The sequence below is a fragment of the Oryzias latipes genome, chromosome 16 (genome assembly GCF_053564925.1).
Source record: "Oryzias latipes strain Hd-rR chromosome 16, Olatipes_Hd-rR_3.1".
NCBI lineage: Eukaryota > Metazoa > Chordata > Actinopteri > Beloniformes > Adrianichthyidae > Oryzias > Oryzias latipes.
Genome location: NC_136252.1, coordinates 21,328,110 through 21,355,421, shown reverse-complemented (window position 1 = coordinate 21,355,421; position 27,312 = coordinate 21,328,110). Strand labels below are relative to the sequence as shown.

At 41.0% G+C, this 27,312-nt stretch overlaps 2 protein-coding genes across 2 annotated transcripts; one reads left to right on the top strand and one right to left on the bottom strand.

Moving 5' to 3' along the window:
* The first annotated feature begins 294 nt into the window (after positions 1-294).
* On the top strand, positions 295-1,810 carry s100t (S100 calcium binding protein T). Its single transcript, XM_004077891.5, has 3 exons — positions 295-423; positions 1,083-1,245; positions 1,329-1,810. The coding sequence occupies exons 2-3, from the start codon at positions 1,084-1,086 to the stop codon at positions 1,491-1,493; spliced, it is 327 nt and encodes a 108-aa protein (XP_004077939.1). The 5' UTR covers positions 295-423; position 1,083; the 3' UTR covers positions 1,494-1,810.
* Positions 1,811-2,448: 638 nt separating this feature from the next.
* Positions 2,449-26,121, bottom strand: chrnb2 (cholinergic receptor, nicotinic, beta 2). The gene is made up of 6 exons (XM_023963899.2): positions 25,723-26,121; positions 17,995-18,140; positions 16,573-16,617; positions 13,435-13,544; positions 7,750-8,854; positions 2,449-4,465 (listed from the first exon to the last, which is right to left on the bottom strand). The coding sequence occupies exons 1-6, from the start codon at positions 25,766-25,768 to the stop codon at positions 4,313-4,315; spliced, it is 1,605 nt and encodes a 534-aa protein (XP_023819667.1). The 5' UTR covers positions 25,769-26,121; the 3' UTR covers positions 2,449-4,312.
* Positions 26,122-27,312: the final 1,191 nt, after the last annotated feature.

The following is a 27,312-nucleotide window of genomic DNA, read 5'->3' as shown; positions in this document are numbered from 1 at the left end:
AGGACAGGAAATGCAGGTTTTCTAATCCAACTATAGCATAAAACATGCTCAAGGTTTTTTACCTAAAATTTAATGTCTAAAAAGTTTACCTCATCACTCTGGCATAAAATATAAGCAAATTTAAAACACTGGAAAATACAAGTCCTCGTTGATTGTGGAACAAACATGGTTTTTGCTGTTTGGAGGGTGGCGGGAGGGACTTGTTTGTGTCTTCGTAATGCATGTCATGATAAGAGTAAACAGAGAAGGTGGAGGGGAGAATGGGGGAGAGGAAAGGGGCAACAGATGGGAGGAGGGAGAGATGAGATGGGTGGGGTGAGGGATGTATTTAAGGCGGTCCTGTCCCACATCCTCGCCATCAGCAGTGACCGCCTCCTCTCATTCTACACCTGACTGACCCACCTGGATTCCAGCTCCTCACAGGTAAGAGACCATGTTATAAAGGTGTGCTGACAGCAAAGGTTATTTGTTATTATTGTAAGAAGCCACTTAGAGATCCCAACAGTATTGATCAGCTATAAAAGTTTCCAATATTTCCTTTTGCAACAGCAAATGTTCCCATCATTTTACATAGTTGTGATATATGTACTTTAGAAAACATCCACCACAGCAGCACACAGATGGGAACCTTAGCAGCACAGGAAGGTGATCACAGTTTAAAAGTCATATAAGTGAAAGAAAGGTTGGAACTTAAACCTGTCTGTGGTGTTTTCTGTCGCCCCCAGATGAGCTATAGTAAAAGCTAGATCAGGTGGCTGGTTGGGGTGTTAGAGTTTCCTTAAGGTGGCTCACATGTCCGGCTAGAAAGTCAATTTGGGGATCAGTTTATCTATTGTAGATTTTTATCAGAAAGTTGGCAACGAGGAAACACTTCCAAAGGAAACTGGGCACTGATGTTTGACCCTCGTGTCACATTCAGATCAGATGTTATCCCTGTTGTTTCCATGTTTCTTATGTTGGCTTTCTCTCAACTTAATTAATAACGCATAGAAACAACAGTTTAACTGCTATAATGTTGGAAAAGATTGTTCCACACTTGATGTTTTTGCTGCATCGATTCTTTCTTCTCTGTTCCTGTCCAGAATGTCTTTGCCCAAATCCGAAAATGGCTCTACCTTGGAGAATGCCATGCAGCTCATGATCCAGACATTCCATAAGTACTCTGGAAATGAAGGGGACAAATACACACTAAGCAAAGCTGAACTCAAAGAGTTACTGACCACGGAGCTTGGCAACTATCTGGGGGTAAGAAAACACCCGAAAAACATAAACATGTTTTAAATATCGGTTCAAATCTTTATTTTTGCTCTTTACCCTCCTACATACAGAGCGCCCAGGACAAAGAGGCTGTGGAGAAGGTCATGAAGGACCTGGACTCCAACAATGACGGTGAGGTGGATTTCACAGAATTCATCATTCTGGTGGGAGCTCTCACTGTAGCCTGCAATGACTTCTTCTTGGAGTACAACGACAAGCCAGAGAAGAAGAAGTGAGCACCTCTGCTGCTCAAAAATATCTACATTGCAAATTTAGATGCTGCAGGGAAGGAGGCTGGAAAAAAAACACCCATCTTATTTATCCTGCCATGGAGCTTAGTTGCACACAAACATGTAGCAACTTGAGCAGAGATTGTTGGGTGTTGATGCATTTGTTTGCAAAGTATTTCTTGAAACTGTATTATTGCAGTAATACTAAAAAAAAACAGTCTAAGTGAGCAGAATTCTGTAAATGTGAATTATTTGGGTTTTTCTTTCATGATTTTGCTACAACTAAAGCTTTTCCTCCCTGGAAACAATAAATGTCAACTTGATCTGTGTTGTTGTTGTTTTTTTAACAATGGCACAAGATGTGCACCAGGGGGCAGCAAGTAACCCCTTCTTGTGGCAGCATCAGTTTTGCTTTTGGCCACACAGATGTGAAACCAGCATCTTTTTTATTTCAAAGTGGAAGGATTTAGCTTCTAAATGTTTGTCACATTAGATAAATCAGAAAAAAGCACCTGCACATTTTGCAGGTGTTTAGCTCTTCAAACTGTTCCTCTATCCTCTGACTACAAAAGCACAAGTAACCTGTTTAAAAGAGGTTCATGTGAACAGGTAGTGGCCCCTGATAAATTCCTGTTTTTATATACATAGTGAAAGTCTAAAGGGGCCCCTGTCTGGCCTCATGCTTAAAAAGTCCTTAAAAGTCCTACTTCCTAAAATAAAATAACAGCTGTGCTTAAGTGTGTCTGTTTTTATGGAGTAGAATGTTAAAACTAGACGGCAAGAAATCACGTTTTTCTTTTTGTCTTGTGGAAAAACAGAAATGTAGGATAATACAGACATTTCAGTGGAAAAAAAACAAAAACAAAAAAGGAGCAATCAAATGTGAAGTAGCATCTGAGAAAAAAATTACAAAAAAAAAAAAACAATACATCTGCAAAAAAACACGCACAGACACAATAAATCTAAATGTACAAACTTTATTGAACAGGTTAAGGTTTGCACAGGAGCAGATTTTGGAGTGAGAAAGATGGAGGTGACAGATCAGAGAGGAAGTGAGAAGAAAGAGGACAGAATAAAGGTCAAATGAAGCAAAATGGAAGTGGCGGTGGTACAGCACTTTCTCCATACGACACCATGCAGTCAACTTTTCTCAAACCTCTGAAAGGCTTTTCACACTTGTTCAAAATTTGCTGAGGCTTCCCCATGGGTGATCCCCATCCACAAGAGGCAAACAGGGACACACTTAGCAGTCGGAAATTCTACATTGCTGCAAACTCTCCAAAAAGCCCATGACGTTCACAGAGGATGACAGTGACATTGAATAGACAACATTTTTACAGCAGCTTTCCACTGCAGCAGAAGGAATCCTGTGACATTGCATATCTGGCTCCATTTTTCCACCTTTTTTTTAAACTTTGCATCAATTTTGTAAATCTTATTGCCTTCTATGACTGCTGCCAGTCCTGTCGGCGTTTTGTCGCTGTTTATTGAATATTTAATTGCACGTTTGCCTCAAGGGCCTTTTTGCATTTCGCTCCGTTGCCAAAGAGGCCGGGACAACTGTGGAAGTGAAATAAATCAGCCTCACTGAAAAGGACAACGGCATAAATGAGTAGGTGATTACTGTTATTGTAAATAGACTAAATGTCAGATGTGTCCAAAGGAGACCAAACAAAAGGAGCAGGACTGGAGAGGCTAGGAGGAATACATTAAAAGGGAAGTGAGGGACCACGTAAAAAACAAAACTATGGAGTGGGGGGTGTGACAGAAATGCACATGTACAACATTTACATATTAGAGGCAGACAAGGCAGAGACAAAATAGGGAAGAAAACAAAAGTAAGGAGGAATGTGTGAAACACTGATACTCATCTGGTGATCAGTTTTATAATAACCAACACCTGTTAAGATTCGCATTTGCTCCTCATCAACGTCGAAGCCTTTTCATCCCATTTCTGGGATCTAAATAATCCTACTTCTTCTAACACTGCATTTTGTCATCAGGTATGAGCTAGACTGATGAGCATTAGTGCTCTCAGACAGTCCAAGCAAATCTACAGCACTGTGACCCTTTAATTTCTCTGCAATAATGTAATCAATCCCTTTCGATAACATAATCATCTCGTATCAACTCTCCTTCCAAATCTGTTCCTCTAACGCTTACTGTGTTAGTGTGCTGATCCCAGGCAGTGTAGCAGTTTATTTCACATTCTTATTATATATATACAATCATACAACACTCCTTAGCCCCTCTATCAACAACAAACCATTGCATGAGCTAAAATAGAATACTGTTTTAATATATATACGCAATGCTGTACTGTGGTAAGCTGCATTACTATGTTAAATGTACGGGATTGTTTTTCTGACGTTGTGGATTTCTGAAAAAGTACAAGAACTTCACTTCCCTGTGAATAAATCATGCCTGTTATGGTCAAAGACGGGCATGTCACGTGTCAGCTAAGCTCTGATTGGCTGGCCCAAAGTTCAGCAGGGATCTGTGTCTTAGCTTCCTCACTTGAAAAGAGGGGATCAAGATCCAGAAAGAGGAGATTAGTTTGTTTAGCAAAAAGGAACAACACGACAAAAAACCCTCTTGTGTGAGTTAGATAGTTTATCTGTTGTCCTTTCACAAGAAAACACCCAATCATTGCAAAAACCTTGCAAATGGATGTGATTCCTTGTTAGTAGCAGTTTTCTTTCCAGTTCAGTAGAAGACAAAAGACAAAAAATCCAGACATGCCCCCACGCACACTCACATGCACACCTCTGGCCCAGGTCCCACTGTGGGGGCTGTCTTTCAGAGTTTTTGTGGATGGAGTAGAGTTAGCCTGCAGTACTTGCGATGGTTTTTACTGTGTAATTCTGGAAGAGGGGCTGCAGGAACATGCCCAGTGTGCCGAACACACAAACAAACACAAAGATCCACAGAAAGAGGCGGTCGATCACCATGGCGACATACTTCCAGTCCTCGCTCACCTGTGGAGTAATTAGGGAGGGGGGAGTTGGAGGGAGAGAAAGATTGAGTTGAGTGGAATCACAGTCTCACATCCTTTAATTCTTTTTCTGTGGCTTCGGGTTCAAAGAAGGTTAATGGGGGGGAAAGGTTAATGTGAGCCGAGACTGGTATGGAAACAGAGCTCTGATGAGGTCCAGCACTTGTCAAGGAGGAGGAGAAGGACTTGGGAAATGCAGGACACCGCGAGGCAGAGGGGGCTCTGACACCTGAACCCCAGTGATGATAACTGGAGGGGGGAGGGGGGCATGGAGAATCGGGGAAAAGGCCACTGGAAGATTGCACTGTGCAAAGAAGGGCTTCAAAACAGTTTACCTATTAACACTATATAACCAATCAAAGTTGATACACTAATTTCTCAGACCGCTATCTCATTAGCATTATCTAAAAACCCATTGTATATAACTTGGTCCATGTTTTCTGCCCTGTAGCGCATCATTATTCCGCTAGAGCAGGGGTCTGCAACCCGAGGCTCTGGAGCCACATACGCCTCTTTTGTTCCTCCAATGTGGCTCTTTGGCTTTGAAGAAATGCAAACAATTAGAAAAAAATAATGGGTTCTGTAGTTTTGGTTATTTGTTTTAGTACATCAATTATTTTCTAATATGTTTTATATTTTTAACATGTCAGATAACTGAGAAAAATGATGGTAAAAGGTTTCATCTCCTCTCAAGATTGGTTAATTATTAGAATAAAATGAGAGCACCTATCCTTTTCTTCTGCTGCAGAACAGTGTCCATATGTTCTGTTAAGAGGCAAAGTTCTCAAAGTATAGAATTGCATTTAAGGAAAATTGGATTTTACACAAGTGGAAACAAATGTTTACCATCATCAGTAAAAGCAACAAAAAAAAAGTGAGATCACACCAAAGTCATATATGATAAAAAAAATTCCATTTTTTACCTTCCTGCATTAATAATGCAAGTAAATCTGCTATTTGACACAGGCTGTATTTTATTTTGATTTTGATTTTATTTTATTTTTTTGCTTTTTGGTCAGTAAGAAACAGGCATCAATGGCTCTTCAGCGATGAAGGTTGCAGATCCTGGCACAAGAGGCAGTAGAGGGGCTTTTCCTGCACTTTCAAAAGGGGTAATTAAATCTTAAGAACAAGTTGCTCATTCTCAAAAATGCATGGTGAAAATAACTCATCTAATCTTATTCATTTTTTCAAATGACTACTTGCTGTTTTGAAAGAATGAAACTTTAAAAAAAAAAGTTCTTTATAATATAGTTGCACCATGTTCAAAACATTTGGATCAAATTTGAGACAGTAGGTAAATGAAGTGTTTTATCTGCAAACTAACGTCAATGTGAGCAAAAACTTACCAAATCACCCAACAAATTATATCTGAAACTATCTAGGTGGATGTGTTAACCTAAATGCTGTGAAACAATAGATGCTTTGAGTACTACATTTTTTTAATCAAATGTGTGATGTGTAATAATGTTTAGTGAAATGATGTATAAGTGTTTTTTCTGATCACAATCAACATTATATCTTTTTTTTAACTTGATCTGCAATGTGTAGAAATGATTTCTGGATTAATATAATCATGAAGTCAGATGATTAGTGAGTACTAAATATTGTGTGATCCATATTATTGTTTACTGAAATTATGAAGGAATGTTTACTGATGATAATAAATGAAGACTTGATTTTGTTAAGTGAAAAAAAATCACCACTTGATCTAATAAGAACCAGATTATGAAAACCATGCAAAAATATTAGATGAAATATGAGGGTTGGATTAGCCTGTATAAGTTCATTTCTTAACATTTCTTTTAAAGCAATAAAACAAACTCATTTCTGAAATGAGTTTGATTTATCTGTGTGATTTCTTGTTATACAGTCTGCAATTACTGCTTGAAATAAGCCACTAAATCAGTCAAATCAATCTATATCTCAAAAATAAGAATACTGATTTTTTAGTGGAATTTATTAAATGGTTTACCATGTCAATTCTTTGATATAGCGAGTTTTACAAGGTTAACTTCCAATGATAACTGATCTGTGATTGGCTCACTTTCCTTCATTTTGCTTTTCCAACATATGTTTCGGCGATAGAAATAACACATCCTCCATCCGCAGCTCTATGTATCTGTGTTGGAATTTTCACAGGGCTTCAACTGAGTCACCAGGTCTGTCTGCTCTGCCTCTGTTCCAATGTAGCACCCTCTCTGCATTTTAAATGGCACAGCTTTACAGCTCTAGAACACGAGACAGCACTCATCTGGGTGGCTCGGGATAGATTTCATGGTTGGCAATGTTATTTGAATTAAAGGAGATGACTCATGGCAGAGCTCTATCGAGGTTCATGGCAAATGAGCTGAGGCAGCAATCATTGGCTAAACGTGTCATCAGCAGCAATGTGAGGATGAATAATCCCAGGTCATTAAATCTGTAATGATAACACGCCTTGGACCTGTCAATTTGTGGCCACATGGGTGGCACACTGATTTTATTTTTCCTGCATGTTTGCATGTTTTAATTTTGCTGAAAGCAAACAGGATCTTTTATTATACCTGCTAGTACATCAATATATCACATGGTTGCTCCTGGGTAGATAGAAGATTAATCGGAAAAAGAGCTATGTACAAAGCAGATACACCAAAAAGAGAACTAAAGCTGCAAACAGTGGGTTTGTATGCTAACTAAATGCTTCAGTGGTAACAGAAATAGTGCAAAGTTTTGTTATGTGCCTATATCATACTAAATCAAACTTTTTGAGCTTTAAGGTGTATCATAATGTTCAAACCTCACAAAAAACAACCCCAAAGCGGTATTTTTATCCATTCATGCATTTCTGAGTATTCCTCTAAACCTGTGCTCTGAGCACCAGCCCTTCCCAATCCACAAACTAGGAGTGGGTTCTCACATTGTGATGTCACAAAGTGGGAAACAGCCCCTTTCAGGAAGAGTCTGCAATGCTAGCACTGCCCCCAGGCTAACACAGAAACACACTTTCTCTGCTGAGTGTCTTCATTTTTATCCAGTTGGAGGGAGTGGCTCCTCTACAGTTGGCCATGTTCAGTGTGGAGGACCATACCAAAAACTCTTCAGAGTTGTTGGTCACTTATTCATGGGACTACTAAAATATTAAAACCAAAAGGTCAGAATAACAAACATTTATTTGTAATAATATTACTGTCTGCTTTGGTGTCCCACATTCCTTGTGTAGCTTCTTTGTGACTTTAGTTGTGATTTTTTAATTTTTTAATTATTTTAAATAGGTTGTGTACTTACGCTTTGATCATCGTCCTCACTCTTCATGTGGTTGGCAATGAAGCGTACTCCTTCCACTGCTTCCTCAAAGCCTGGACAGGCCTGAGCCAGCAGAGCTTGAGTCAAAGCAGGACCACCTGCTGCTTGCTTTCCTCGGGGCAGTATTCCTGCACCCCCCTCCCGGCCTTCCCTTACCCTGTTCAAACCATCCATTGACCCGCCTCCTGCACCACCAAGATCCCCTCCAAACTGCTTAACTGATGCTCGGTTCACATAGCATGTGCAAGGGTCACTGTCGTCTTTGCCAAACACTGCTGTGGAGGCCCCCCCTCCATTCCCGCCAGCACCCCCCACGCCGACTCCCATCATCCCACCCTCTCTCTGTTCCTGCGCCCTCCTTCTTTGACGTAACCGCTGGCGCTCGCAGCTGTTCCTCGGCTGGCGCATGAAGAGCAAGGCCGGGAGCTTGTTCAGGAACACCAGTTTGACCCATGGGGGCATGGTGTGTGTAGTAGGTGAACGATGGTGCACATTGAGGACACACACACTGGTGACTATAGAGAAGGTGACTAGAACCATGGTGAACATCAGGTACTTCCCCACTAGAGGAACATCCAGGGAAGTAGGTGGAACGATCTTGGAGATCAGCAGCAGGAACACAGTGAGAGCCAGCAGTACTGAGATGCACAAAGTCATCTTCTCTCCACAGTCTGAGGGCAGGTAGAAGACCAGGATGGCCAGAGAGGTGATGAGCACACAGGGGATGATGAGATTGATGGTATAAAAAAGGGGTTTCCTGCGGATGATAAAGTCGTACGTGATGTCCACATAAGCTGGGTCAGCTGGGTTTTCATTTCTTCTCCCTGGCAGGGCAATGATGTCCCACTCCCCACTGGGCGTAAAGTCATCCATGCTGGCCACGTCTGCGCGAAGCACCAGATCGATCTCAGTGCGGTCGTAAGTCCAGGAGCGAAATCGCAGCGTGCAGTTCTGTTGGTCAAAGGGAAAATGCTTGACCTCGATCTTACAGGCGGACTTATAGATGGCAGGCGGCAACCAGAAGATGCTGCCATCATAGGACACCACTGCGTTGGAGTAGAACGACACCTCATACACCCCATCAGCACTGAAAGAGATAAAGATTGAGTGGACATCACAGTTGAACTGGTTAGACATTTGTGTCACAAGCCAAACTTCTTCTCAGAACAGATGATTAACCAAACCTGTTTTTTAAAGGCCAGAACAGGAGGATGTGACTATAGACACGTGGATGCTGAGGGGAATTACTGCTATATTTATGCAGCAATTATATAGATTTACTTATTATATTTATGCAGCCTAGATGTAAAACTATGCAAACATGGCAAACATCAAAGTAGGACAAAAAGAACAAAGTTTGGAGCTCCTGAAATCTACAGCTACAGCTGTAAAAATTAAATTCCTGCTTTGCTAAATATTTGGGCAAAAGAAATGTCAATACTTCTACTAATGCAGAAATATCCAACACAGCCTATAGATTAATCTGTCTGATCCCCTTCAGAGCTATTTAGGAAACATCCTTCAAAGGTAACATCCAAATAATCAGATTGTGAAAACTGCATTTCTGTCACTGATCTCAGTTAATCCTCCTGTTCAAGTGACTGACAGTCACTGAGAGGGAGAAATCCGAGCTGAAAAATGCAGGATTAGGATCGTTATATCCTCAGTCAGGTGGGTCATGATCTTTTTTTTTTTTTTTTTTTTTTTTTTTTTTTTTTTTTTTTTTTTTCTTTTTTTTTTAACTTGTTCTGTCCAACAGCTGAGCAAACAGATTAGGGCTGAAGGCTTTTTGTGTTGGACAGGTTTTACTATCACAAAAAGAGGTTATATAGCTTCAAGAAACTAGAGTGTAGATTTGTATAAACCCCTTTTTGTCGTATTATTTTTTATTTATTTGTTACATTTAGTGTGTGTGGGGAGGGAGAGGGGAAGAATGTGAGGGGAGGGTGGAAGAGAGTAAAAGGAAGAAAGGTGAAAAGGTGGGGGATACAAGCACTGATTTGACTAAGTTATTAATTTAAGCTGTAACAATTATACCAGATCTGCTGGAAAGACGAATGTTACATCAAAGGTGAAAATCTGACACTAAGATGAGCGAGAAAAAAAAACTGTCCATCAATACACTGTAGGTAAGGAGGAGGGATGAAGCAGACAGGGAGCAGTGTGGAGTGTGCACGTGCACGTGGGGGTGGAGATACATGCATGCTGCCGACGTGAACCGTGTGTTCATAAAGGGAGCCAGATCCTACCCAGCCAGACCAGCCAGACCAGGAGAGGGGAGGAGAGCCCCCCAGGCCAGAAGCCCCCCCAGCATCCAGACCCAGGCAGCCCGGGAGGGGAGGAGGAGGGGACCGCCCACCCCACCAGCCAGGCACAGAGAGGGCCCCCCTACAGGGGCCCCCCCAATGCCCAGAGGCACAAGCGAACCCAGTGTCCGGCCCCCAGGCCACAAGACAGGAGCGCTTAGCCGTACCAGGCGGCAGCCATGGGGGCCACCGGGCGCCGGACACCGAGACAAAGGCCAGGGACGAAGCCAGGGCCCCCGGAACCCAAGAGCCGGCCACCACCCGACCGGCGCCCCGTCCCCGCAAGCCAGCCCAGGCCCGCGACCTTAGCAACCCAGGGATCGCCACGCACCCACAGCCACAGCCACCCCCCTAAAACCCTACGCACTACCACCCCCCCCGCCATAATATCTGACCCCCCCTCCCCAACCCTCTCAGTGCCCTCCCCTCTCTGTGATGGGGAGGGAAAGCCCCAGAGGGTCCCAGCGAGCCAGCCCCCAGGTCGGTCCTACCCATGCACTCACACACACATACTCACAATCATCTGGTTACCCTCCCTACCCCCGCCGCCAAGCAGCAACCCCCCCCCCAGCCGGCCGACCCCCAGCGCCGCATGCCCGACCCCTCCCGCAGCCGACAGGACACCCATAAGCCCGGCCGCCCTGAGAGGACCAGGCGGGTGAAGACCGGCCGCCCCCCCCCGACCCCACCCATGTATGGAGGTGTGGGAGTGCTGTGTGTGTGCTGCAGGTAAAATAGGAGGTCACCAGTGTGGGGGGATCCACCGCTGCCAAGCCGCAAAGCCCCCCACTCCGGAGTCCCTCTGTGAGTGGTGTGTATTTGCTGTGTGTGTGCTGCTAGCATGCAGTGTGTGTGTCTACAGAGGAAGTTAAAATTGTGGGGGGGCCAGCGAAAGGTGAGCACGGATGTTTCACCGTGCCCCCCTCCACCAGACCCTCTCCACAAGGCCCTAGATGAATCAGAGTGTCTAATATGCAAGTAAAAAGCGGGGAGGAGGGCGGGTGCCAACGAGAACCCAGAGAGGGGCATCCCCAGTGAGCCCCGCCAGCATACCCCTCCCATCCAGATCCCGGGGCCCTATGTGCCTGTGTGCAATATTTGTTTGGGTGAGAGCGGGGAGGAGCGGGCGGATGGGCACAACCGGGGGAGAAGGCTCCCCCGAGCGACCGGCCCCCCAGCCGGCCGCGGTAGGCGCCCCCCCTCCCAGAGCGGCCGGGCAGCCAGAAACGCCAAGCCAGCCGCAGTCGGAGGCCAGAGCCTCGCGGCGCCGAGAGACAGCCAGCAAGGAAGGGTCCCGGCGCCAGAACGGGGGGGCAGGGGGTCCAGCCCCACCATTCATACCCTGGCCCCCCTAAGGACTAGCACACTGCCCCCCCAGGCCCCCCCCCCCAAAAAAATAAATAAGTAATAATAATAATAATAATAATAATAATACTAATAATAATAATAAAATAATTAATATAATAATAATTATAACAATAATAATGAAATAAACCCACCCAAGTGAACCCATTAACCCCTGCTGTGACTGCGGCGCCGACCCCCGGGGGGCCAGGCCACGCGCCAACTACCGGCCACGGGCGAAACACCGGCCACGGGCAGACGACCCCAGGCCCCAGAGCCCCAAGCCCCCCCCCCAGCCCCCGCCACGGCGACCAGCCACCCAGCACGGCACCCGGCCGCCGTTCCCGGTCAGCCGCACTGCCTACCCTGCGCCCAGCAGGCACCCGCCCAGGAAACCCTGCCAAGTTGCCGGCAGAGTGTGCGCCCCCACCACCACCCCACCCAGGCAACCAGAGCCCCGAACCGGGAGAACGACAGGCCCGGCAGAGCCCACCCCCCCAAACCCACCCCGGCCCACCCAACCAGCCAGGACCCGGCTCAACCTATCACCATCCCACCCCCACTAGGTGATGTGACTAACCAGCTGGAGCCACATCACATCATGATCTTTAAAGCTTTCTCACATTGAAGAGAGAAGCAGGGAAAGAAGAGAAGGCCAAGTAGATCTCTGCACCCTGATGAGCTGATTAGCATCCTGCAGCTTTCCATTCCACTTACACAAGTGTTGGGCAACATCCTGATCCCCAAAAACACTGTCTAACCCTTATTATCTATTATTATGTAGATGTAAAATTTGTTTCAAACATATTACTTTTAGTTTTTTTATTTTGTTAATAATTTTGAATCTTCATTTTCACAGACTGCAACAATTCTGATTATCAAATTAAACAAAATGTAAATAAAATATCTTTCTAGTTGAATAAAGAGAAGCGACTTTCAAAAAATCACTGATGATAAATGCTTTGTCTATGTAAATATAAAGCTGCAAGCTGATCCAACTCCCCTTTTTTCCAAAAGAAGCACACGGTTACTGATGTTCAGTCAACCAGGTGATTGTACCACCACCTACCTACCACTGGCTATCTCTTACAGAAGTAGTAAAGATTTACCTTATTGTCCTTTGTACCAAATAATTAGGGGGTATTTTGAAGGTTTTTCCATAATTTTAAAGGTCAGGCTGTAAATTAATTACTATTTTAGTGTCATTTATTAAAGTAACCCAGTTACGTAATTAGACTAATTTCTTTTTTTGAAAACAGACAAGATTAGTCACTCATGTTGTGTTATTTTTTTATCCCCACAGAATAACAAAATGTATTTGTTTTTTGAATGTATGCTGCTCAAAATAGAATATTTACAATATATAACTTTATTTGTATTAAGTAATTTAATGTATAGGTCCTTATGGTGACATTCAATGTCTTAAACTACTAAGACAAAAATCCATTCTGCACAAAATTCTGTTCAATCATAATGAATTACTATTCTGTCAACATTGATATTCTGCAAATATCTGATCAGTTCAATTTCAATAAAATGTATTTCATCTTCAAAGCTGTGAGAATTGGAGCTATTACCGTAACATCAGTAAACTGAATAAATATTCTTTTTATCGGAGCTATAAAAAGCTTTTTTAGCAATTTTCACGATTTAATTCAAATAAAACACTTTCTTGACTTTTAAGGAAATTAAAAAATGCAACTGCTAATTTATCTTACCAGCAAAAATGTGTCAAAAATACTAAATATAACTAAATGAATTTAAGAAAGATGAGACAAGACTGGCTTGTGAATGAAAGCAACTTTAGTGAAACTTAAAATCACATAACTCACATTTTTCTGTCTTTCATGGTAAAAACTCAGCAAAAAACTATTAATTACATGCATCAGGGGCATGAAGTTCCAGTTTGAGATAATAATCAAACTATTTACTTCTCAAGTCAAAATCAAAATCTTTCATTTTTATTAATCATCTGACAGACAAAAAAAACAAATCGGGAGGGGGGGGGGTGACTTACTTGTTGTAAAGAACCACATCAGGCAACCAAATGTGTTTTGAGGGCAGCCTGACCTTCAGCATGCCATCAAACTCCTCAGGAACCCAAGTGAGCCGATAGTCCTGCCACTCCTGAGGACCAATAGAAAGACAGCGCTCAGTCAGTGATTTGCCAATCACACACCTAGAAGAAGATACACTCTAAGAAGCAGAGAGGAGAGATTCTGCCTGTTCGCCTTTTTGTCTGTGAATAAGTCAGTGGCTAATGTGATACATCAAAATGTGCATGAGCCCGGGGACAATCCTGTCCCTTCTGTGCTTTCATTACAGTTTAACTCTGAGGCAGAGACAGAAACAGTCATCTTAGTGATGACCCTGAAGTCCAGCACACACTGACCTACACTAACCAGCATGTAAAAAAGCCTTTGTGTTCACATTCCTGGCCTAACCTTAGCCTCACCATTATCATGTTCTCTGAGTTACAGGTCAGTTGTTGGCATGGCTGCACTGAAGCTCTCCTATGTGAATTGAAGTGAAACGGCTGTGTCAGGGCGTCGACCATAATTGTGATTCATTGTGGTCATTACACTTTGTCTTGTCCTAGACTAGTTGTTCTTGGTTTCCCTTCTGTCTGCAATAGAGCGCTCCACCAAGCCTTGATTAGATTCCACAAATGCTATAAACTTTCCCTAACACAAGCAAATGTAGATACAGAGAAAGGCATCATTTCTGCATTTCTGATATCCACAGTGAACATTTACTTTTATTTTATTTGACGCTTTTTTGCCTTAAGGCTGTTGTGGCTGTTTTAATTTAAAAAAAAAAGTGATTCAGGAATGGAGATTCTAGACGACATATTCAAAAGTTTGCTAATTAAATGTGGATGTTTGCAAACAGAGAAACAAACATCGTAGAGCAAAGTCATTAATACATTTAGAGCTGAAGTCAAAAGGATACTAACTAATATACAAAAAGTAACGACAGCAACGGAAAAAAGGTAGACATACACCAGAAAATCAAGAGAAAAAATTAATAAGCAAATAAAATATAAAGTATTCATTAAAGCTATGAATAAAGAACATGAAATTAATTGAATTCCAATTTAATCCAGAAATAAAAGCCAAATGAATGAGATAATAGTCATAAGAATGCTTTTACTTTGAAGTGCCTCTCGGGTCACTCAAGGACAATGAGTTAAAGAAGACCAGACAATAAAGGACAATGTGTCATAGGGATTAAAATCACAATGAGACAACGAAAGGCCAGTTAAAACAGTTACAGTGAGTAAACAGATGCCTTTAGAGTTTAGATTTACAGACCAAGATAAAGTCAATATCAGTGATGCGTTTAAACGAGACATCAAAAAGTAAAGGATTTAAAATGACAGGTCATTCCAAAATTTTGGAGCTGCTGCACCAAAAGAGTGATCCTTGTTGAGTTTGATCTTTGGTTTTAGCACAATAAGGAGCCAACCAAAGAGAGCGGGAATGAATATAAAGAGAGGTAAGAAGAAAGACTCCTGTATATATGGGAGGTCATGATTTTAAGCTTCAGCTTTAGAGATACTCTGTGCTCTAGTTTCCATGGAGTAACTAAAGCATGGTATTTTGCAATAGAAGCCTTCAGATGAAATTAAAAAACAAGACTGAATAAAAATAAAACATTTTTATTACTTTGTAGATAACCTTTTAATGGTATTGACTATGAAGTTTGCTGTCTACAAATCTGGATTCTCTCTTTTGAGTTGCTCCACCAGACCTTTACTTCATCTGACTTTAGTTTTTAGTTAGTAGATTATTCAGATAACCATTTTGATCCTGTATATATGGTTTTGACCTTTATTTGTGACTGAAGAGGGGAATTCAACCAACTTGTTTCACTTTATTTGAGGCAGTAAAGGAGACCTGTCCTATTCTTCCTTTAACCACTCTTTCTTCAGAGAAGCACGAAAATAAATAAATTCACTGTCCATCCAACTTAAAGTGTCATTTTAGGATTAATAATCTTTGATGGACTGGAGAACGTTGGAGTACCTGAAGTAAATCAGTGTTTAAATCAGTGAATCATTTAAAGCTCATACTATCCTAGTACTTCAATGCCTTTTTCAGAGAATAACACATGGTCTAGATGTTGACTAATTTCCTCAGTCAGTGTATCTGCAAAATACTTCCCTTAGATTTTTTATTTCTGCTGCAGGTCTTCTATTTTTAAGAATTAGAAATGGTTTGGAGCTTCCAGTGAATTCTTACTCTTATCTCACTCTGAGCCTCCTCTTCATGGTATAATTGCATAAGCATTCACTGCACACCTCTATGGAATTTACCGTGAAAAAAGATTTCATTATCCTCCATTGTTGGGCCTTTTTTAAAATGTTTCTTGTTATTCTCAGTATGAACTAAACAACAGAAGCACAAGGTTCATGTTACTCTCTCTTGGAGAATTTGTAAATTATTTTGAACTGAAATTGGTCAATTTTTATGCAACTCAGTTATAATTCAAATATAAAGATGGATTTCAGAATTTCAATGATCAAACCTACAATATATGTGAGACATAATATAACTCAAATATCTTGAAATTGAAAACAAGGAAGAAACCAAAACTTTTTCTGTGCAAATGTTTCCAGAACAGGCCCTGGCTGGGGAGACACAAGGAAGGATGCAGCTGTCAAATTACAGAGAGAGTTTTAAAATGCTACAAGGTTTCTTTTCTAGTTTTTATAAATGTTTAGTGGTAGAAATCACAATTTTTTTTTTCATCCATTTGATCAGTTCAGACTCCTCCATGATTGAAAAGACGAAGTTCTAAATTTTGACCCACTGAACCGATGAAACAGAGAGCACAAGCTGAGTAACCTGGACAACCCGTCATGAATCCTTCTCTACTACCATAATTACACTGTGGAATTAGATTATGCAACCTATGCATTGTACACATTGTGCTGTGTTGCTGTGTGGCCAAATGACATAAATGAGGCCCATCAAAGCCCCTCAATTTGTGTTGTGCTCCACTCTGACCAAACTGAGTCTCCATGAAAGATAGATAAAAATGATTCCAAAGTCAAATCTTGAACTTTTACGTGGTTCACACATCTTTGTGTATTTATTTCTCTCTTTTCTGTTTCTGAAAGACTCAATGATTGGATTCCATGCAGTCTCACCTGGGTTAACCAGACATTGGTGGTCATCACCTGCTCCCTTTCATGCTGAAAGATAAAAAAAAACACATCAGAGCATAAAAAAGGAAAAAGAAATAAAAACACTAAAAGATTCATCTGGTCCAGCTTTTTATTGACCAAAACCCAGCAGGAACTGCAAAGTCCCACATCAACCTATAGAAAAATACTCTTTCTTTATGTTTTTGTGGCCATTAAGCCATTCATTTATAACAAGGTTTTTTAATATTTACAACAAATGAATTGTATATTTTTCTAAAACTAGTAACTTTTTTTACGTCTTCACTTTTTTTCAGAAGAACATCCACGTTCCTTTCAAAATAAAATACATCCTGTGTTAAATAAGATCCTAACTGTAATTTGAATAAAAATGGAAAAAAGCCAAATAACACATGTCATTTGCTATATCGTTAATGAGTGGATGGCCAGTAGATTAAACCATTTACCATATTTTTTCTCAGTTATCAGTTATCCGACATCTTAAAAATCTAAACAAAATGACTATTCTGCATTAACAAAAATCCTAACCTATTTTTCCTTAGATTTTTTTGCATTTCCTTTTCAGAGTCATAGAGCTGAAATAAAGAGACAAAGGAGCAACATGTGGCTCCAGAGGCTCAAGTTGCAGACTCCTATTTAACCAATGCAGTATTAGCCCTTCTTCCTGCAAGTGAAGTGCTGTAGCAAAGTGTGTACAATTCCCGCGCCATACTACGATCATAGTGTTAATAAGTGAAAAAACAAAAAAAAAAGGCAAAAATACTATCAAAAATATAAGAATTGCATTCCTACAAATATATGAAATCTATTACTTATTTTGTATTTAAAGTTAAGTGGTTTTTATACTTTATCAAAGAATACTATTTATTGTAGTATTTAGAGTATAATAATAACTTATAGTAGGGGTGACTGAGAGCAATTGTACCATTTTGTACATTTCTGTCTTAAAGCTCATTTAACCCAGTGTCTTTAAACTTATACACAAAAAAGTTTCAAGTGTCTGCTAATAAATGACTTTGCTTTTGTAACATAAACATAAAATACATGGCTTGACCTCAAACACATAAAGTAAAATGTTACAAATGACTCCTTGGTCAGTAACATGTAAGACTATAACATAAGGATAATAAGAATGACTTAAAAGTAAAAACATAAAAATTTGAACAAAAAAGTTTGAACTCCACAGTATAGAAGGGTTAACAGCAATGTGATGATTTTTTTAAGAAAAAGATGTGCACTACCAACAACAATCTAAAGTAGTTCTCCAACACCAAAACTGAAAATGTTACAAATGATAAACACATTGTTCTGGCACATGAGTTTCTTTTATTTTACAATTATCAATGTTTTATCTAATTTAAAAAGTTTGAATCTTTCTTCAGACCATTGTCTGTTGTAGACACTCACCACACTGATGAGCTGAGCTAGTGACACCATCAGCTGCACAGTAACCAGCTCGGAACCATTAGTGGCAGGACGGATCAGTTTGTTGTAGTGAGCCGGGTTGAGAAGATGTTCCACCAACCGCTCCTCTGTGTCCGCCCCAAGGCTGCCTGCAATGACAGCACACTGTCACCCTCATGCGCCTCGGTCACGCAGAAAGCTGCAGACGTCCATGTTTCTCCTGGCGGTCATTTAAAAAAAGCCATTTAGCTTACTGGAAATAGGCTGCAAACATCCAGAGCACAGAAACAGTGATGGTGTGAAATGTCTCTGTTTGGCCTTTTCCCTCACAGACAACATTCAGGGCTTCTTGGCTGTCCGGGTGCATTAAGAACGCAAAGCTTTAACTGTGGCATTACTCATCACTGCCGGCTGGAGCATGTCAGCCCAGCTCGATACAGATTTGTTACAAGATCTGACACTAAAAGAATGAGTCAACCAGTCTAAATGCCTCTATCTCCTCCTCTCTGTCTCTACTAAAGCCGGCGTTCTATCTGGTCTGCCTTGCTGCTTCATTTCTCCTCAACTGCCACTCTGTACAAGCATTTTATTTTTACTCCATCTCTGATATTTTACATTGCCCTGCTCTCACTCCACATCCCTTCTCTCCTTCCTTCCTGACCGCCCCACCGTCTGTCTGCAGCAGCCTGTGTTCATATCGGTGAGCGGTCAGGTTTAAGCAGTGCTTTCACAGCCCAAACAATCAGAAGGTGAGGCTGCACGTTCCCTCTCCTGGTTCTCTCGCTCCTCCTTAAAGATAAACACAGGCTGCTTTTACTGAACCTGCTAAATTCACACAGAGCCCTTTTGGAGATGTTACAGAAAAACAAACGTGGAGAAATGTGATCAGAGCAGAGGCTGTTCTTTGGAAAAAGAGTTACAAATTGTTGTTTTTTTAAGCACAATTTTATGTGTTACTAGTGACTTTCAGTTGAAATTTCAAGTCGTTCTTCAAGAAGACCCAATCTGCTCCAGCTGGTTAGTTAAGTCACAAAATGGTGTTAATGCAGCTTTATGTTTGTATTTTAATGCAATCAAGCTGCAGCAGGCAATCAGTTGATGACCACTCACCAATAAACTTAGCAAAAGTGGTAAAAACTACCCCTTGGACCACAAAGGGTGGTTTTTCCAGCTGTTTCCTTTAGAGGAGGACACCGTCCACCCTTAGTGTGAACTTTGTCCATATACAGATAACAGGAGACCTATGTTCTACAAAATTAGGCGCTGCATTGTGGACGTTTCCAGCGTCAAAGAAAATGCTCATGAGTTGCTATATTTTATTTTATTTTTTTAATTTTTACTTTATATTGTCCAAGCTCACCAGTTTTATGAGTATTTTCCCCAAAAATATTAAGCAATAGACACATGGTACTATTGGATTTTATGTTGCATAAACATAGATTGTGAACTCGTTTTTTAAATCTTAAAAAAAAAAAGCTTAACTGTATTGAAGTATTAAGAAAAATGAAAAAAAATTAGATTAAAAATAAAATAAAATTCCCTAAAAAGTACAGACATAATTCAAATTAAGAATTTTAAGAAAAAAAGTCAACTCAATTAACTTTGATTAGCTAAACTGAAATTATAAACAACTAACTGTAATAAATTTCAATGTACAATTATGCAGATACTATTTTATTTTCATTATGTACACAATTAATGTGTGACTACGGTATTTATTGTATATAAATAGAAGTCCAGGCAAAGTTTCCTATTTTAATGTAAAAATTTGGATATTGACATGATAGATTAAAACGGCAACAACAACAATAAAGAAAACAAAGAAGCATCTGATTCCAGCTCCTAAAAATATGGCTTCCAAATTACTTTACACACATTTTGTAAAACCAATTAACTTTGTGAGCTGCAGAAAGTCAGGACACAGGGATGCATGCATGCAGACAATTAAAAAAATGTGTTTTTTTCAACATTTCACTGCACTTTGGAAAAAGTACCCATCTCTGACTGTCATCTCTCTTCATCGCCCTCTTTTCCTCAGCTTCCTCCTCCCCTCCCACTTGCCCTCTGGGGCTGTTGTGTTCACTGAGCAGGAATGATGGCCTCTGTGTGCGGATCGATGAGACCTTTACTCCCAGTAACTCACAGTTTCCCAGCTCCCTCCCTTTTTACTTTTACACTCTTTCTCCACCATCACATCTTCTTTGTCTTATTGTTCTCATTTGAATGGGTCTCCTCACTTCCTTTCTTCTCTGATGCATCTCCATCTCTCCGTCAGTGACAGCTACAGTCGTTTGTTTATTGCCAATTCCCTCGCTTGAGCATCTTTGATCCACATCTTGTCAGCACACGCGTGCAGCACTCAGGTTACTTATTGCGCAAGAGCACGGGACAGCTTTTTCATATGGCCTTTATGTGTCCACATATTCATGAGGGAAATAACCATTACGGTTTGTGTCTGAAGCCTATGAGTAATGTATATTATTCCCGGACGCACAAGGCAATAACTCTGTCGAATGAGACAGGAGGCAAATACAGCTCACTTAAACAATGATGAATCCAAAGATGCCCATGTTTCAGCCGCATCATTTTCTTTCAGAAGGCAGTTTAGTGCTCAAGACGGCAAGTTATCAGTCAAAAGCTGACGTTTATTCATTATTTTTAAAGCATTTAAAGGAAATATGTCATAGTTATATTTCAGTTTAACATCTAGAAAGAATATTGCAATGTAATGACTAAAAGTTATAAATGCAAAACTCTACAAGTGTAAAACTGACCTCATCCTTACTCTAAAATGTCTTTCCGAGTGAAAAATCAATTGTTCTAATACCAGGCATTGGAAAGACGGGGTTGGATGGAAAGAACTATGAATAACAGAAAAGTAACAAGGGTCTTTGAGGGCTGTCTGCTGGGATTAAAACACTTTTTATTGAATGCTTAAAGTAATGGAAGCTCCCTTCTTTAAAAAAAAATAAAAATAAATAAAGTTCTGCAATCATGTTTAACCATTACTTAGGTTTCCAGTGCCAGCCAAATATTTTAGATGCTTTTTTCAGAGAACAACTTATCTAAGCATGACAAATACTTAAAAATATATAACTTTTTTGACTGGTTGGCGTTTTAGGCCTAAAAATAAATCTGATGTCTATCATTTATATCTAGATACCATTCTAAAGAAATTAAATATATAAGAAAAATGTTGACTCAGAGTTGAGATCAAAAGCTTAAAAAATCTCATATTGTTACTTAATTAAAAAAAGGAATTAGATATTTTTTATTAGCCTTTTCCACCATTTTCTAGTCTAAAGCACAAAACTACACAAACACACACCTGATCACCTGCATGTTAACTCATTTCCTGCACTCAAATAAGTCCCAAAGACTGCAATCGCTCCTTGTTTCAACCCTGATGGTAAAGCTGACCTGAGTAGCTGCAATGCTGCTCGTAGCTCAAGTTGCATTCTGCTAATTTCAAGTGCAAATATCGCAAACTTAATGTGTGATGTGAAATTTTCAGCAAGGCTCCCCATTGGACCCCGGAGCTGCAGGTTGTGTCCTGGCGTGCACTTGCGCGTGCAGATGCGCATCTTCAGGGGCAGAGCACCTGTACAGACACTAAAACTGCTCTTCACCTGCTTCACAGCTGCGCCTGTCTCCAAATAAACACTGATAGCATGCTAAATTATTAATTATAGATATATATTCCTTTTTCCATATGCATATAACTTTGTGCATTGCAGCTGTTATTCATAGTTTGTAGTTCTGGAGTCCAAAAAACTGAAAAGCTGTGAGGATAAATGAAAGGAACATGAGGGCAAAGCAAGTAATAAATGTTAATTACCTCACTAAGACTATTACAGCGCCGATCTCTATTTGTTTAGCTAGCTTTGACAAGAAGAAAGGTGACAAGGGCTTTTTCTCACTCTCCTTTCAGTGAACTGCCAAAGATGCTTTTTGGCTAAAGTCGAGACCTTTTATGCTGAAATCTTCCTGAAATCAATAACAGAGAGATCCATTGATCTAATGGCAACACCCAATTGGCTTTGTAGCAGCCATAGAACCGAGAGATTAATATTGATTCAGCATCTCGCTGCAATATCACAGCACTCAAAAAACAAAGCTATCCCACAGAGATCCGGGTAATGGCGGAAGTGTTTTTGAATTACAAAATCCCACAGCTAAGTGCAGCTTCTGCAGGCTGCACTATTTTCAGTCCAACACAGCAGCTAAAATGTTTTTTAATCTTATTTCCACCTTGTTTATTTTTATTTTCTCATTTTAAAAAAGCTATTCTCATAAACAATGTCTTAAGACCTGGCTAGGGATGCGTTAAATCAGGAAGGTCACAGTTTTAAGTTACTTTGGTCACAGATCATAAACCAGCAAAATTATCCAAGGAAACAAAGGACTTTTCTTTTTTTCTTCTTTTTTGCTTTCTAGGATGAGTGAAGAAAAAATTTCCTTCTGTGTCGTCACACTTTTCTTGATCCATCTTCTGCTTTTGGCTTGTAGCTTAACAACCATATCGGGTGATAAATGTTTTTTAAAAAAAAGCACTACAACAATTCAATAGAATATTTTTATGGCTTGCCTCAAATACTTTTTGTGCAGCACTAAAACATGGGTGTTATTGTATTTCAGAATATTCTGTAAAGAGGAGATGATATCTGCTTAACAGTTGGCTTCGTTTTTTTGTTGTTCTTTTTTAAAGAAATCCACTTGAGACACAACTGTCCCACATGGTACTCCACTTTCTTTTTTACTTGTAGATTCTCTGACTGACTTGCCTTCAGCATAATTAGCTGACTGATGTGTTTGCACAGAGCTCTAAGAATAGCACAAGATGAAACCCACCTGCAGCACCCATCATCATTCTGGAAGGCAACTTCAGAGTTTCACTGTCATGGCACCATACGTCCCTGGTTATTTTTTTCTATTTATGAAAAATTCTTTTTTAGGTTTATGAGTGGTGCTACATTGACAAAACAGAATGTATTTCTTTCCTTTATTTTGGAATTACATCAAGGCAATTTAAATATCTTTTATGTGCACTGTTATTCATGTTTTGTATAAAAAAGACTCGTTGCATGATTCTGTGACTAAACAAATGAAGAACCCTCACTGTTGGATAATAGAAACAATAGGCATTTGTGGAAATTTTCAAAGTAATTTAAGTGTTTTATTCTGAAAAAGAAAAATCGGCACCTATATCAGAGCAGCATACGCAACGCAATGCCTCGATGCGAGACCACCTTTTACAAATATTTTTTTTTACGCTGTTAAAATGAAAACTCCTGTCTCTCTCTTATCAGCCCTTTCTTCTCCTCTGCTTTAGTTTTTATTAAACCTCTGCGCACTTCCTTTGCTTTCTTAATCTCAAGGGCAGTGTGGTGCAAGAACTGCGGGCACATTCACTCACACCAACTTTAGCCAACTATTCAGCCACACACGCATACACACATCCATATCACACATGAGAGAGCACAGCTTTATGCATGGAGTCACAGATTCTCACATGCAGTCGCAGGCCTCTGCTGAGAAGCATTTCTAATCACAGATGCTGCCCCTACCCGCAGATCCGATCCTATTACTGCTACGATTTGGCAGCCAGTCCAGAAAAACAGAAAAAAAAGAGAGTCGCATCGAGCAAGATAAAGGTGAAAAGTGACAGAAAGAGACACATAACAGGGGGACTGGCTGCCATGTGCAGGTCTGAGTGCAACACAGATCACAGAGAGAGAACAGTGAAGCAGAAAAGTACAGCCAAAACTGAACGAGCTGAACTTTCTCTCTTATGATGCCCCATAAAGCAAAGAAAAAAACCTGTCATACTGGATTACTAAAGCAAAACAACTTTAAGCAACTTTGCAACTTTGGTGGATGAGACTTTCTCACCCTTAGACCTGTGTGGGGTCATCTCTGTACCACAGACCTGCTGTTTTATGCATGGTCTGCTAAGGAAATCACAGGAGACATGCTTCTAGCGCCACAGGGAGACCTTTCTGTCTCTCAGTAATATCTAAGCCAGGGGCTACGTGTCCCCGAGCGTCTTTTTGCACATCCTCTGCGCCCTTTAAAGGATGAACAGAATTAGTCTGAAGCTGTGTTGAACACTTCAGCATATTCTTTACTTTTATTTTGAAGGGGAAATTCTCAAACGTGTGACTTTTTTTTAATCAAATGCATTGTGTGCATTTCTTCCATCCAAGGATGAGGCAAATCTGAGTTTTTTTCCTTGAGGGAAAATGATACATGAGTAGTACACTGATTGTTAAGACTCCTTCCATCCTATATTGGCCTCATTATTCACATACCTTTGATTTAACTCAAACTCAGCTAAAAAAAATAGATGTTTAACAGATTATTATCAACACATTCTGAAGGAATTAGGCAGGTCCTGATATTATTTAGTTTAGAAAAACTCAAACCCTTAAGTGGTTTTAAGTATTTTATGTGTAAATAATGCAATTTGTATCATTAACCCTACCGTATTTTGATTTTAGAGTATAGTGTGTTTCAGCTCATGACTGTGTTTATATTTGACAAACAGTTTTAGGGGAGATAATTAAGAGATAATGTAGTTTTCTGCCTTAAACCGTGAAGTGAAAATGACAGGAAGTTCGTGCAACTTGAGTCTCCTACTCAGCATATCTGTGGGACAAACTGCTTAGCGTAACATTCTTAATTGACTTGCATGCAGGAAGAAGGGGTATGCTGTCTCTTTAGGTGATGACAAACAGTTATTCAGTGCAAGGCAGATGGCCAGTCGTGCATGTGTGTGTATGTGTGCAAGAAAGTAGAAGTGTGCCGCCATACATAGTGCCAAGCAGTCATTTTGCTCAGAGGCCTGTGCCCTGTTGCTACTAGAGACAGGATGAAAAATGTTAAGACAGCTGGCATTCAGCCAATAGGCAGATGTGTTCGGACAAACCATCAGAGCAAACGGCATCAGAGCCAAAACACACATCCAAAGTGCCAAACCAAAAAAAAAATCCTAACATCTGTCCAAGCAGGCCTCTTAGAAATGACACGTCATTTGTCCTCTAATGGCAGGATGTAGACGTTGTTTTAGCTCAACGTGCCTCTCATTAACCTCTCAAAACAGGACCTCAGTGTTAATGAGAAAGAGAGAGATGGAGCCATGCAGGGAGAGGTGACTGATAACAGCATCTCCTGCTGCTTTTTAACGTTCAATATCAGACCTGGAATTGAAGGAGGGTTCAGTAACTCAGATGTAAAATTAGAAAAACTTATTTATGTAAAGGTTTTAAACAGAAAATGTGGGCAGTTTTATATTAGTGATCCTTAAAACCTTAAAATAAACAAGCTCACTAAGAACATTGTGTCCAATAAAGTGTGTTTTTGCTTCATTCAACAACAAGAAAAGGAGAAATATTTGGGTTATTCTAAGAAAAGCTTTCTTGTCTGACTTTTTAAAGCCCGATGCATGCTGGTCTGTTTTTCACATTAATTGGATGAAAAATTGTGATGTTTTTTTTTTATCATCATGCCCCTGCTGTTATAAAAGATGGTGACACAGCGGAGAAAAGAAAAGTCCTTTTCCCACCTCTGCCTGCCCTCCGCGTCTTGCCACTCCTTGCATTCAAACCCTCAACCCCTCTGACACTTAGATCAGGATTTCCCAGAAGCACAGATGATCCTCGACCCTGAGGTGTCAATGCGAGCGAAAGCCCATCGATGGAGTCAGCAGATGGACTAAGTCAGGCTACTTACCTCCCGCCATGGCGAGCAAGGCCAGCAGCGGCAGCCAGCCGTCCATCGTTCAACGTGCGTCCGAGCGCAAGGTGTTCACCGGACTGGAGAGGGCCACTCCACGCACACCCGCAGTGCTGCTCCTCCACCTCACGATCCAAGCTGCCCTGCTCCGCTACCTGGCATGATGACGTAAGGGCTCCACTCTTTCTTCCTCCGCCGACGAGCGGACAGACGATCACCTCTGCGGAGCCAGGTGAACGGCGCGCGGGCTCCTGCAGTGCTGGTGCTGCTACTGGCTGTCCTCACTGAACGGTGATGCTGCGCGCTCGAGAGGCGGGGGCGCGCGGTGGAGCCGAGAGGGGAGGATGCACCTCAGAGGCTTCACGTCAGCCAGCAGTGCCAGCGTCTTTCCCGCATAGTCACTCATCATCAGCATCTAATATTAAATAGTCTTTGGGCGTGCACGCTGCTCAGAGGTGACTCTTCCATAACCTTGGCCGGGTTGAGGACAGCATCTTTATCTTCAATATCCACTTATGAAAGTGTATTTCATCATTTACTTTTGTGTAAAACTGTCATTTTATCACATTTGGTGCGATTTCTTTGTAGAAAATGTGTAGGAGATTCAAAAGTAGGGCAGTCTGAATTCTAGAGTAGCTATGCAGAGGTGGCTGCATCTTTCTGTATCTGTAATAGCAGCACATTCTCTCCAGTGTTTTTTCCTCTCTGTCAATATCATGTGACCCTTGTTTTCCATTTTAATCACTACTTCCATCTTTATAAAGCCAGGCTTAAAGAAAACACACAGACACGAAGAAGGAGAAAACAGGCAGCTATAAGGACAGGCAGATAAGGTTCCCAAGTTAGAGACTCAAGTTTCCTTGGATAGAGGGAGCATAGTGAGTTATTTGTGAGGGACATTCAGAGGGGTTCAGGACAGAAATAGGAGGGAATCGACAAAAGCGTGGGAGGAAAGGAGGGAGAGGGATAAACAAACTAAACACGAGTTCAGGATGGAGGGAGGAGGTGGTTGCCGTGGTGACAAGAAAAGCTCCAGGATGAAGCAACCTGCTTCCCTCAGTTTGTCTATTTTCATCTCTGACACAGACACAAAGGAGTGTGCTTCTGCACAACGAGCACACAGCAGGCGCTTGAGCATACACACCTATGCAGAAATGCACGCACGGGGAAACTCTTGCACAGCTTCCTTCTCCTTTAAACATATTATCTTTGCTCACAGTCCTCTCCTTTCCTTCTCCTTCCCTCGTCTCGGCAGTGAATGCGCTGACCTGACACTGCTCCTCCTCTGCATTGAGTGCTGTGACTTTCTCACTGAATAATTTAAAAGCTGGGACCCCCACGAGTGCTTGTCTTCACCTAACACTTTCTCTCCCCCTCTCTCCTCTGTCCCTTCATTTCCTGCTGTCATTCTGTCTTTAAGTGGCTGCAGTTATTTCCTGTGGACCTGTCACATCTGGTCAACTTAGCATCTGATCACAGTCACGATCAGATACGTTGACTAGACAAACAAATTACAATAGATAATGTGTTGACTGTTAAAGTCACTCATCATTAAAAGAATCCTGAATATTTTTATCTCATCTGCAT

Excerpts from the sequence above, each read along its gene's own strand:
- s100t (XM_004077891.5), top strand. The coding sequence starts at position 1,084 with ATGTCTTTGCCCAAATCCGAAAATGGCTCTACCTTGGAGAATGCCATG. Across the intron at positions 1,246-1,328 it reads AGCTTGGCAACTATCTGGGG|AGCGCCCAGGACAAAGAGGC; the intron begins GTAAGAAAACAC and ends TCCTACATACAG.
- chrnb2 (XM_023963899.2), bottom strand. The coding sequence starts at position 25,768 with ATGGACGGCTGGCTGCCGCTGCTGGCCTTGCTCGCCATGGCGGGAG. Across the intron at positions 18,141-25,722 it reads CTTGCTCGCCATGGCGGGAG|GCAGCCTTGGGGCGGACACA; the intron begins GTAAGTAGCCTG and ends CTGTCATTGCAG. Across the intron at positions 8,855-13,434 it reads GATGTGGTTCTTTACAACAA|TGCTGATGGGGTGTATGAGG; the intron begins GTAAGTCACCCC and ends TATCTCTTTCAG.